Genomic DNA, 12,793 nt, shown 5'->3' on the forward strand with positions numbered 1-12,793 from the left:
TTCTCCTATAATTAAATTCAGGCAACCACATATCTTCAGCTTAAAGTTCCTCATTGATCTTGATACCATATTTCCAGGGGTAAAGCGCAGAGTCCATTGTATTGGATGCCCTCTGGTTGCACCTGTACATACGTAGCACTGGTACTACTCAAACTTGATGAATGAAAGTGAGTCTGGAGGAGAATCCTTGTCACATTATCCAGGTTAAGGGCCGTTGCAACGGGTGCTTCATTAACTGTATTCAGTATCGCGCTATTTTTTCCTCAACTGGATAGATAAGTGGAGAGACTAAAAAATACCTGGTTCTCGAACAGACCCTGATCTGCAGCTATCGTCACAGAACGGAGGGAAGATACGTTATCCAATCAGCGTAAACCCAACTGCCCCCTAGCCAATCAAATCCCTTTACGCTGTTGTGCCTGATCCAGCCCATCGTCCAATCAACGTCGCTGCTACTACGGGCCTGAATCTCCCTACCACCTTCTGCTTTCTGGAGGGGCACCTTCAACCGGCTCCGTGGTGCACTGGCAGGGGCTTCCTTAGTTTTAAAGGACAATTGGAAATAACAGACTAACACAGACACAATGTCTTTTCTGACTGTCAGTAGGTTAGCACCTAAACTGCTCAATTCAAAGGTAAGAGGACTGGAAACGGCCGTAATGCCACTTTAGAAGTCAAAGTTGTTGATGCTATCTACAGAAGCTAACCGTAGTTTAGCGGGCTAGCGAGGTAATGACAAGCTAGCTATCATTAGCTAGCTTAGCCAACCACATTGTGAAATGCTGTTTACAAAGACCTTGGCTAATAATTGTGAAAACAGTGTAACGGCTTTTAGGAGTATCCTCAATTCATTGGTGTTTTTGTATCTGGATGCTGTAATGATAACGTTTACGTTGTACCGCTTGTGAACTCTTGTTGGCTAACGTGCTGCTTGTGCTGGCCTGGTATCGTCACCGCCTATCTGGACATGTTTCTTTAACCAGACGTTAGTGATTTACACCGTGTTAAATGGGCACGACTAAGCACGTACCGTTTATTTTGTTATAAGTAAATAGCGGTTATTATTGATCGGCTACAGACACGGATTAAACTTCGTCTAACACAACCCCCGGTCGACCTTCAGGTTAATATTTCAGCCAATTATCTAACGTCACATTATTTGATGATGTAGAAGTTCCACAGCACTGTGGGAACAACGTTTTATTCTGGATTCAGACATCCAACGTCAGTTTTTAAGTGTATAATCTCAGTGTATATTTTATCGTGTGACTAAAATATTGCTTTAATAACTAACGTGGTATGTCATGATGTTACCACAAGGCTTTGCATGCTCAGGCCAGCCCTCTGAAACACTTCCAATCATTGATTAAAGGTAGTTGCCCCCACGTGCTGACTGTAACCTTCCAGTGACTGAAATCTAGTGTTTTACTCCACTGACCTCTCTTAGATTGCTTAGAATCGCCTAGATTGCTGACACTGGTCGAATGACACTACAGCCCCCCCAAAGCAAGTATTCAGCGATAAAATGGTGTCCTTCCTTGTACTGGGGGGTTAATCCTGTCACTGTTACCAGTCTTGTAATTAGCAATATGTAGATATAACTGTGATAAAACACTCACCCTTTCTCTCTTATCAGCTGTAATCTTTGCTCAGAAGTTTTATTAGTGATCTTTTGTGTAGCGGCATTTTATTCTTGGCCATAAAATGTTTGGTTTCTGAACTATTTATGATAAAAAGTCATGTGATTCATGCTCTGAGCAGCATGAATGGTGGTGTCAATGTGGTTTCTTGCCTCAGGTGATTCCAGTTTTGTGTTTTTGCTTACTATCAACAAAGTATCTTCAACCAGGTTTTATGTTCAGTTTTGTTTACCAAAGAGAACTTAAAGTCACAACCTCTGGGTTGACTCCTATACCCTTCTGAGCAGTGTAGTTGCTCTAACCTTTCTCCCAGACAGGACGGTGGACAGGACGGTGGGAGTGACTGAGTGAAACTGCTGCTCTAAATTTAAGGCCCTGAGCTGTTACATAATCTCTCTCTCTCTCAGCTTTGTAGTGTGTGACTCAAGAGCCTACTTTTTGTTGGTCCTTTACTAGTTGTGGTTACAAGGAGGGGATCCCATTGTGAGCAGAGCCAGCTGTGCCCAGTCCCAGAGGCTCAGGCTCCTCCCCCTTTTCCCCATTGATAATTCTGACATGCTGACAGAGGAGTCTTGTTTCAGTGGTGAGCAGCAGCAAGCTCAACTTCTCACCACTGAGCTTTCAATGAGATTACCAGCCTCCAAACACTTTCAGAAACAGGGCCAGTAGTTTTTTTTTTTTGTTTTTTTTAAATCCCTTGTACATCCCAGAGTCTTGTTCCAGCAACAGTCCAAGGCTTAAGAATTGAGAAAATGTTTGATCTCTGTGTAATGAGTCATTTTTTTTTCTGTCACATAGCTCGTGTTGGCAAATGTACGCCGACCCATCCTTAATGCTCAGCTAGATGGGAAAACACTGTGTGTTTCCGGACTTATCTTACTCATGGAAAAATTTGCTCATAAATTGTCTTTATTGACCTTGCTTGTTTCTCTTTTTTTTTTTTGTTAGTCACAGTGCAGAATGTTAGTATGTGTGGTAGTCTATTGAAATGCCCCGATTGTGTGGCATTTGGGTTTTATTTAATGACACACATTGTGATGTTTGATAGAAGTAGAGCAATAGTTGTGTGATCAGGGTCATCCCCTATGCATCATGGGAGGGATGTGAAAGAGTAGTCCTCACCAGCACTTACTCGTTGCAGCTGTTTGTATTAATCTGCCTATTCACCTCATCTCCGTTAATCTGAATGAATTGAGGATTTATAATTTAGACCCTACCATGTTTAATCGGTAGCGTTAACGCCAAGCATGCACTGCAGTCGTAAATAATCTAAATAAATTGAAGAACTAGAAAATGTTTATTTAGTTCATAGATGTGGTTCACTGGAGGACCATCAACAAAAACGAACTGTAGTTCTCTATGTGGTCTGAAAATATGTCTTATGACTTGAGCTGCTGTAAGGTTGTCTAGGTTCATGTGTGAGGAGTGTTAGGAGCCTAGAGATGCTGCTGTGGCTCCTACTTTTTTTAAATTAGGATTTGTGATTGTCCTACTAGTACTCAAAGTCCTTTTATTTTGTTGTCCGCTCCGCAGAATGCCACCTCCTTCCTTGTGGCTGCCAGAAATGCCAGCGCAACAACAACAACAGTAAGTACACTATGTTCACTGCAGGGTAGTCTGCTTGCTTCATATTCTAACCTGGTTATCATAGTGTAGTGTAAGACACTTGTTTGTGTTCTCTTGAGTATTGATGGAACACACTGACCTTTGTGGATCTACAGATATTATTTTACTAAAATGTAAACATGAAGTCTGTTTGATTAACCCCAGTTCACATCGGAGGAATGTGTTTTATTTGAAGATAAGATGTTCGTTACACGACTTGACTGATTGAACGTTGTGTTTTTTACAGAATCTGAAGGATGTTCTGGCAGACCTCATCCCCAAAGAACAGACCAGGGTCAAGAACTTTAAACAACAGTATGGCAAAACCAACATAGGACAGGTTTCTGTTGACATGGTGAGTGACTCTTGAGGTGTTCGACGGTTAAATGTGTCGAGGGATCAGAATAAACTTGAGAACGACAAAGCCAAGATTCTTCTGATCCACTATGTCAATGAAGGACGGAGCATCGAGGCCATCTTCAATGATGTGGATTAGACGAGGGCATGTTGGCGTCACCTAATCCGTCTAGGCCCGCACAGCCTCATTTACTGTGTCAGGTATCACTGAACGGTCATCTCCCTCAGAGTTCACAGTATGAAGCTATACTTATACATTTCCAAAATACGTCCATTTGTACAGCGCGTCGGTACGTCGCAAGAATGACTGCACCCGGTCAAAGCATGCATGCCTCCTTTAAAACAAGATGCAGCAAAAACGAAACTCAATCATCATTAGAGTGGACGTATGTTAGATGGAGACCTAACAATGTGGTGCTCTGAAAGCTCTCCAAATTGGACACGGTTTATCACAGCCGCACGGACCGATAGTCAAAGCATCCCGGAGCGCTTTGTCAAGGCGGCTCCATGTCCTGTTTTCTTTTGGTCGTGACCAAAGCAGGACATCCACAAGCGGAACGTGTTTCTTTAAGCAGTAGTCACTCAAAAATGTTTCTTCATTGTCCCCATGTTGTCATTTCTGCACCACTGCTGTTGTAGTAGCGTAATGTGTCATCCAACATTGTGAGTCATCCGTTTGATATTTTTGGTTTAATTTAACGGCCATGTAAGAGTGAGAAAATGACTAAAACTTAGGTAACAAACTGTCGTTGGTGTGTAAATCTCTTCGATTATTACCCTTACCCCACACTGATTTTAAAAAAAAAGTACATTTGCCACTGATTATCTTAACTGCATATTACGCTCGTGATGAAATACATCCATGTCCAAACCAGTTAAGGGAGGTACTTAAGTAAATATACTGATTCTCCAGTTCAGAGAAAGTGTTGTTATAACATACATTGATTTAAGTGAATCGATGCTTCACAGCAATCCTTTTGAATTTGAGGTCCAGTCAGGCATCTGACAAATAGGCTCTATATTCTCCTTACACTCGTTTGTTTGGCTTGATACACCAATATACGGTGATAACAAGACGGTTTTTAAAATGTAATGCCACTAACATGCTTGTTTTCATCCACAGGTCTATGGAGGTATGAGGGGCATGAAGGGTCTGGTGTACGAGACCTCCGTGTTGGATCCTGATGAGGTCAGTTTGAATACTCTTGTGTTTTTGGAGATTAGCCTGCCCCAACGGCTCTTATCATGATTTCTTTTTTTAATTAAGCTGAGAGCTTTCAAAGGCAGAGCCATATATCTTGTTAAAGGCTTGGTTTGTCAACTGTGAAAAACTACAGTACCCTGGATTTTAAAAATGGCTGTCGGAGCATTTGATTCATTGATTGCTGCCGGGATGTAATTAGAATTTTAACGAAAAAAAAAAAAGATTTTTGAGGAAGATTACCAGCCCTATCTTTTTAACAGGCCACCACATGGAATAACATATTCTATGGTAGAGTTAGAGCTCATGTTGGCAGCTTGTCATCACTCACTTGATCGTGCGTTTCAGGATCATTTATTTATTTCTCTCTCTCCATTGATGCACAGGGCATCCGTTTCCGGGGCTACAGCATTCCAGAGTGCCAGCAGCTGCTGCCTAAAGCTCCAGAAGGTGCAGAGCCGCTGCCTGAGGGCCTCTTCTGGCTGCTGGTCACGGGACAAGTGCCCACTGAGGAGCAGGTGAGTGGCAGGCGAGCGCTGGACCATCAAAGATAAACGTGCCCGAGTTCTAATGAGGGAGGACTTTGCAGCTGTTCATTTGCTCCATCCATCCAATGTTTCAGCATTTTCGAAACTACATATTCCTGCAGAATCATGAATATTAGATGAAGGTGACCGATGTTCTATCAGTTCAAAGAGTAACTTGGTATAATGTGAGTGCCAACATGATTACTGTTGCCTTGCCTAAACGACTTTGTCAATTATGTATGACTCCAGAAAATCATCTCGTATATACTCAGGATTGTTTTAAAACTGGGGAACACGACACTTTCATTACCTTTCCTAAATAGGCATTTTATTGCTGCCAGCGATGTCTTTGAAGAGAGGGTAACCTGACTGATAAGCCTTCACCTTTTACCTCTTAACCCCTTTGTTGTTTGATATTCTGTTCTTTTTAATGCATCTGCAGGATAAGTTAGTTTCTCCCAAACAAACTGTTTTCCTTCTACTTGTAAAACAAACACTGCACCGCTTCATTGGCGCTGTGGTTGACGTTACAATTTAATTCATGCACATGTGCATGTTGCACACATTGTTATCTTATCTCGACGTTGAAAAAGCAGAGAGAGTGAACTATATTGCGTGCTCCTGTTCCTCCAGGTGAGCTGGGTGTCCAAAGAGTGGGCGAAGAGAGCAGCCCTCCCCTCTCACGTCGTCACCATGTTGGATAATTTCCCCACAAACCTGCACCCCATGTCTCAGTTCAGTGCCGCCATCACAGCTCTGAACAGCGAGAGCAGCTTTGCCCGGGCGTACTCTGAGGGCGTCCACAAGTCCAAGTACTGGGAGGTGAGTTTACAGGAAATCTCTTCTCAAACCGGTGTGGTGGCTTGTTTGCTGTTTACTTTAGCACATCCCTTCTGTGTTGGTTCTCTTAGTTTGCCTATGAAGACTCCATGGACTTGATCTCCAAGCTGCCCTGCATTGCCGCCAAGATCTACCGCAACCTGTACCGCGAAGGCAGCAGCATCGGAGCCATCGACTCGAACCTGGACTGGTCCCACAACTTCACCAACATGCTGGGCTACAGCGATGCCCAGTTCACTGAGCTGATGAGGCTCTACCTCACCATCCACAGGTGCAACTTCAAGCGTACCTGTCACATTATAAGCTAGCTTTGATTTTCTAGGTTTTTGTTGGAGGAGTATAGGGGGGCAATACAGCAGCTTGGGCTGGATAATGCTTTCGTAAAGCAAGCAACTGAAATACCTGTCTAATATTCTACTTAAATAACATTTGATACTAAAGTAATGAGTGTTATTGGACTCGAGTAAACCCTCGTATCGCTAAAGCCTGTCATCTCTAGAGCTACGCTGTAAAACATCTAAATTTAGACCATTAAACGTTGTTCAGTTTATCTCAAGGCGCCTTACATCAAGGTTACACTGGTCTTGTTCAGCCATGCCGTGCATGGGCCTGTCAGTCAAAGTTTGTGTGGTGCAACTTCTACTGTTATCTAAGTAATAAATACTGGGTGATACTGTTTTACACAACCTGTAGTTATATTAGGCATCAAACCTATCTACCAAGCAGAACAATCGGCACTCTTTCGTTAAAATCAGTGATTTGATCGCAAACAGTTTGCCACTCAGTGTTGAAATGTAGTGGATGTCAGTTTAATCTCAGACAAATTGTGACTTGTTTTTTGTTTTGATGTACATTTTTGTTAATTTGAATGTGTATATTTGTTTTGTAACGTTCCAGTGACCACGAAGGAGGAAATGTCAGTGCACATACCAGCCACCTGGTGGGCAGTGCGCTGTCTGACCCCTACCTTTCCTTCAGCGCTGCCATGAACGGTCTGGCCGGTCCTCTGCATGGCCTCGCTAATCAGGTTTGTACTAAGCAAACAATTGTTTTCACTCTGTTTTCACGTTCACAAAATGCAGTTCTGCTGAAGGCTGTGTTTATCTCGTCTCCCAGTTGGCATTTCTTTCACAGGGGACATTTTGCTGCTTTGGTTTCGTGGTTTTCATGTCTTACTGGGACACTTGAACATATCTTTAGTATTATTATAAGAGAAGCATTTCCCTGATGTGGTATTTCTTACTGAAATGCAGCACAAGCTCATATAATATCATGGAAAAGTCTAAATTGTGTGCATTCTGTTATTAAGAATTCATGTTTATTGTGTATAATGACTGTTTATTATATTCTGCATCTCACAGGAGGTACTGGCGTGGCTGACTGCCCTGCAGAAGGAGTTGGGCGGAGAGGTGTCTGATGAGAAGATGAGGGATTACATCTGGAACACTCTGAAGTCTGGAAGGGTAAAGACACCAGTTCCTCTACAGACTCTAGAGGTGTTGTAATGTACTGTTGTTGATCCACAATCAGTACGGATCCCCCCCTCTCGGTTCGGCACGCATGTGAACCGCGGATTAATTACACAGTTTAACTATCAAAATGTGAAATAAAATTTTACTGACGATTATTATAGGCCAATATATAGAAGAATACCAACCCTGGCTTTAACACTCGTAATAATAATAACTGTTCTAAAGGCTGTGCAAATATCACATGCAGCAGAAGGAGTTGCACAGTTCAGAAGTTGAGGAAAGTGTTGTCGTCTCTCTTCGTAGGTTGTGCCAGGCTATGGTCACGCTGTCCTGAGGAAGACCGACCCACGTTACACCTGTCAGCGCGAGTTCGCCCTGAAGCACTTGCCCAATGACCCCATGTTCAAGATGGTGGCCCAGCTGTACAAGATCGTGCCCAACGTGCTCCTGGAGCAGGGCAAGGCCAAGAACCCCTGGCCCAATGTGGACGCCCACAGTGGAGTGCTGCTGCAGGTAAGAGACATGCAGTAGATCACGCACCTGTCATCCTGTGGCGGCAACTGCAGACCCCCGACAGGCCTGACTCTCTCTCGCTCTCTCCTCCGTCTGCAGTACTACGGAATGACGGAGATGAACTACTACACCGTGCTGTTCGGCGTGTCCCGAGCCCTCGGCGTGCTGGCTCAGATGGTGTGGAGTAGAGCCCTGGGCTTCCCCTTGGAGCGCCCCAAGTCCATGAGCACAGACGGACTGATGACACTGGTGGGAGCCAAGTCCGGCTGAAGAACCACCTGGAGAAGAGCTGGGGGGTTAGTGTGAAGGGTGGGGAGGAGGTGGGAACATCAAAAGGCAGACATAAGTGTTTGACCTCCTGTCATTTCCAACCCCAGGGATTCAAAGAGACAGTACGCTTTTAATGTCATTTCACAAAAGAAGGGCCTTTTTTTTAACCGTCACACTATTTGTTTGAGTGCATTTAGTTTAAAAAGACAAGTTTTCCCGTAAGGTCTCCAACACTTCAGACACATAAATGTAACCTATAGTAGGCTCAAACTATGTACCGTTATAAGTCTGCTAGCATCCCCTGTGCAGCGCCTGTGTGTTTGTCACTGGGCACCGGGTCTGGACTATGACTAGGCAGTGGCATCCAAAGGGAATTGTGGAAGTAAATAAACGCTTCCTTTGTATTTGTTTAAAGATCTAAAGTTAAATGCGTGACTCAACCTTTTCCTTTTTTTTGGCTAATGCCAATTTTGTTTTAGAGGATATCCAGAAGCATAAGACCCTTTCCCTCCAATTAAGGCTCCCCGCTTAGATTCTTCTATGCAACGTTCCCAGACGTTGTCCCTCCCAGTCTATCCATGTGTTTCACTCCCATTTATGAACACTCCAGCTTACAATTACGGTCCTCACCAATAAAATTAACCAGCTGTTCAAGATAGATATTCAAAAATCATGAAAATCGGTTCAAAGATACTGCCCCTTTAAATCGTTGGTCCCTCCCTTTTCTCCAACTTGTGGTTTCCCTTTTTTTCTTTTTTATGATGACCTGCATTGCCTCTATGATCAAAATAACTGACTTGTCTATATAGAAATTCTTCTTCTTCCTGTTTTGTAATGGTTCTCTGCTCTCCTGACTGGTGGAGGATGCAGAATGTACAGTCACAGTAAAGACAAAGGGTGTTGTAATCGGCAGCCTGTAGTAAATCCTTAAGAGCAAGCTTGAATACAATAAAGTGAGATCGGGGGGGTTTGTATTTGTGTAAGTCCGGTCTTATTTGAGTGTATGTTTGTGACTTTATCCCCACAAGAGAGCGCTTTAAACATCAACCAAAATGAGCACTTGCTTGATCGGATTTCCTAATTTGTAGTAGTAGAGGACCCCCCCCCCCAGGTTGATTGTGTCCCTTTTACAGAGTTTTTTTGGTGTTGAAAATGTGTAAAACTATAATCTTTGGGTTCTCATTTTGTAGTTTTATTTATACTTTGTGTACATAGGGGTATAATATGTATAGCTTGAATGTATGAGCTCTGTGCGATCACTTGCTTGTAATGACCACAATGATTACCGTAGTTTACCAACAATGTATTGTCCAGCCTCACTGTGACATTCTGACAACGAACAAAAAGACAACCCGCAGCTATCTTGTATATACACGATTTCTTGCCTTGCTCTGTGGGCTTAGCCGGTGCTGTTTTTCAGGTGTTTCACTTGAATGTTTCAAGCTTGCTCTTAAGTGCTGGGTTTGTCAACACTCCATTTTTGTGTAGTTTAAATTCTTGCATCCTTTTTTTTTTTTTTTTCTTGCCGTATGAGTCAGTAATTCACTCTGTTTGGATCTCTGCTCTGCTACCACCTTCCTTCTGGCTTTTATCAGGCGTGTTTGTGTTTTTCCTTGTGGGGTGTTCAAGAGACGTGGTTATTTTGATCGTAGAGGAACAGTTGTACATGATAACTGGGAGCATTCGGTGCAGGTGGATTCATCAGAGAAACACTTTGGGATTGGGGTTGGATGTATCAAAAGGGCAAGTTAAACTTGAGGAAAACCTAACAAAAAAATGAGAAAAAGAATAAAGGTTTTTATTAACATTTTTGGGGTTTCTCATTTTTTTTAAAGTATAGAAAAGGAGCCTGTAAAATAAGTCCTTTCCCCTCACTTTAAGGAGACGATTCCAATTATGTGATATTTCTAACTGATCTGCATACACAACCACTGAAGAGTGAGGGCAGGGTCGTGCCCATCATGTCTAAATATAAGGTAGACGGTGCATTTTACTCTGTAAACTTTACGTCACTCCTGCTGAGCCATGCAGCATCAGACAATAACATTTTGGAAACTTCCTGACCAGAGAAGTTTGTTTAGGCCTGCGTTTTATATAATAAATACAATTGACATGATTGAGAAGGAAGATAGCGCCGAACACCGAGCTCTACTATTTGCTGTTATTAATAACTGTCCCAAATACCATCACCCTGCTCTGGTTTCTCGTGCCGGTCAGCTGCCTTTTGACACTGCACACATACTGTTTGTGGTGGTAAAGTTCAGCAGTGCTTTGACTCTAAAAATTAAAAATAAAACTGCACACAGGAACAAATTGCACCTTTTTTTATTTAAATAAAGCTCTGAAATACACACAGTATTTACAAGGATGCACTTAAGTTTGCAACAGAAGAGAAGTGCATGCTTAAGAGTATGCAAAATGGTAATATATTCTATTGTAGCAACTCCATCCTTATATACATACTGGACTGCTACTGTTAGACCAATGGTCAGTCACACAATTACTGTTACTGGGGAGAGCTGAGGTGATCATATTATACTCTGATTTATATTTGGATGTTTTGGCAACTACAAAAATAAAACTTGGCAAGAAATTCAATCTTTCGGCAACATACTGAAAATAAAATGTCTAGCAAAAAGACAAACTTAGAGTTCAAATGCATTCTTACAAGATGCAACATTACTGACATAAGCGCCATGCATTAATAGAATTCTAATATGGCATTAAATAGACTGTCTATATTAATTCATAAAGATACAACACTCAAAGTAGCATTTTACAATCTTTAAAAGTTGGACTGATTTATTTTTTAAGTCAGCGATTCACAGAATGATTTTGATTTAGTTAACATTCTTCATGCATTGATTAACTGTCCATTACCAACACAGAACATAAAACGTCAGCATTGAGGACAAAACGCAGCTTTGAAAATACCGTTTTCTTTGGGTACAAGACTTGGCGCATGTGATGTAACGTTCTGCCTGTTATGAGGAAGGTCACAGACTTCTTCTGTTGACATTTTGCTACTTGAACACAGTCAACTCTTAAAAATGGCAGATATACAATCAATGAGCCCTTTATCGTGGAATAAAGCCATGGGCTGCTCATACATGAAAGATAAGTCACGCACGAATAATGAAACCCATAAACACTATCTTTGCCTCTGTTGGTTAGATCAATGCATCATCATGTATATTTTTAAAAGCTGAACTTCCCAGAAAATAAGCATGAAACCCATAGACAGTGATCAATGATTGATAATGTTTTATTCTGCAGCCCTAGAGTATATTTTAAAGCAACAATGTACACAATAGAACTGTAACACCCTCCTGTGACGACCTGTGAACTGTAAAATACAAAAAGCAGAGAAACGTTTACAGCATGTTTTACATATTGATGTTAACCCGGCAGTTATATAACTCAGCTCATCAAAAGAATGGCTATGATCATTTAGTGATGACCTGGAAAAGATGTAAGATCTAGATTTGTAACCCCATTTGCAGTATTTCACAGTACTCTCCAGTTTATAAGGTGCTCTTGTTGGTGCAGAGTTAAGACCCCCGCCCCCCTGTCAATGTTCTGGGGCTGTAAAATAAGACATTATTAAAAGTGGCAGGACAAGTCTCAATGTCCAAAAACACAATTCTCACAGCACATCAACATCCAAGTTAAAGCAAAATGTCCCAAACCTCAAGGGCACAGCGGACCAATGAAGAAATGTTGCACTTCAATAATATTGTCCCAACATACAGCGACAACACTCAACGCCCCAACATGGCGCATTAATGTGAACCCCAATAAAACAATAAGCAAATTCTAATGAATAAATTAAAAAAGGATGAAATGAATTATCATTTTGCACCAGGATACGTACTATATGTCAAACAATATACTTAGATAATGAATGTGAATGGTAAAAGTAGAGGCAAAGATTACGCTCTCCTCGTACGGTACGAGCAGCTGAAGCTAACTAAAGAGTGAACACTGATTCGATATCGTGTCGGTGTGGAATAGATCACAGTGAATGACAAAACTTGATCCCCGTCCAGAGCAAACGTCTGTGCCCTTTTCTAAAAAATAAAAAAGGCGGTTTTGTTCAGTGTCACTGTGTTTTTCTTTTGAAATAATAGTCCAGTCTACCATCATGTCGTTGCAATGATTTACTGTTTCGTGTACACAAATGCAGCGTGTAACTGCCATGGAAGCGAGAGCAAAGGTGGGTTCCTTCTGATAAACAAGCATCCTTTAAGTGGACAGACTCAACACACAGATGAGATAAACTAGAGTGTGTTGAGGCAGGAACTCCAACGTAACGCTCTACTAGAGTATGCCAGGATGTCTATGTGGCGCTGGGGGGGGGGGGGGGGG

The 12,793-nt window shown here is 42.1% G+C and overlaps 1 protein-coding gene across 1 annotated transcript; it reads left to right on the top strand.

The window, feature by feature from the left end:
- The first annotated feature begins 456 nt into the window (after positions 1-456).
- Positions 457-10,234, top strand: cs (citrate synthase). Its single transcript, XM_031845377.1, has 11 exons — positions 457-635; positions 3,174-3,227; positions 3,493-3,600; positions 4,726-4,791; positions 5,190-5,321; positions 5,964-6,152; positions 6,242-6,441; positions 7,068-7,197; positions 7,532-7,633; positions 7,946-8,155; positions 8,255-10,234. Exons 1-11 carry the CDS (start codon positions 585-587, stop codon positions 8,423-8,425), a joined length of 1,413 nt encoding a protein of 470 aa, XP_031701237.1. The 5' UTR covers positions 457-584; the 3' UTR covers positions 8,426-10,234.
- The last annotated feature ends 2,559 nt before the right edge of the window (positions 10,235-12,793 follow it).

This window comes from Anarrhichthys ocellatus, unplaced genomic scaffold, assembly GCF_004355925.1.
Source record: "Anarrhichthys ocellatus isolate YVR2014 unplaced genomic scaffold, GSC_Weel_1.0 scaffold5, whole genome shotgun sequence".
NCBI classification, from domain to species: domain Eukaryota; kingdom Metazoa; phylum Chordata; class Actinopteri; order Perciformes; family Anarhichadidae; genus Anarrhichthys; species Anarrhichthys ocellatus.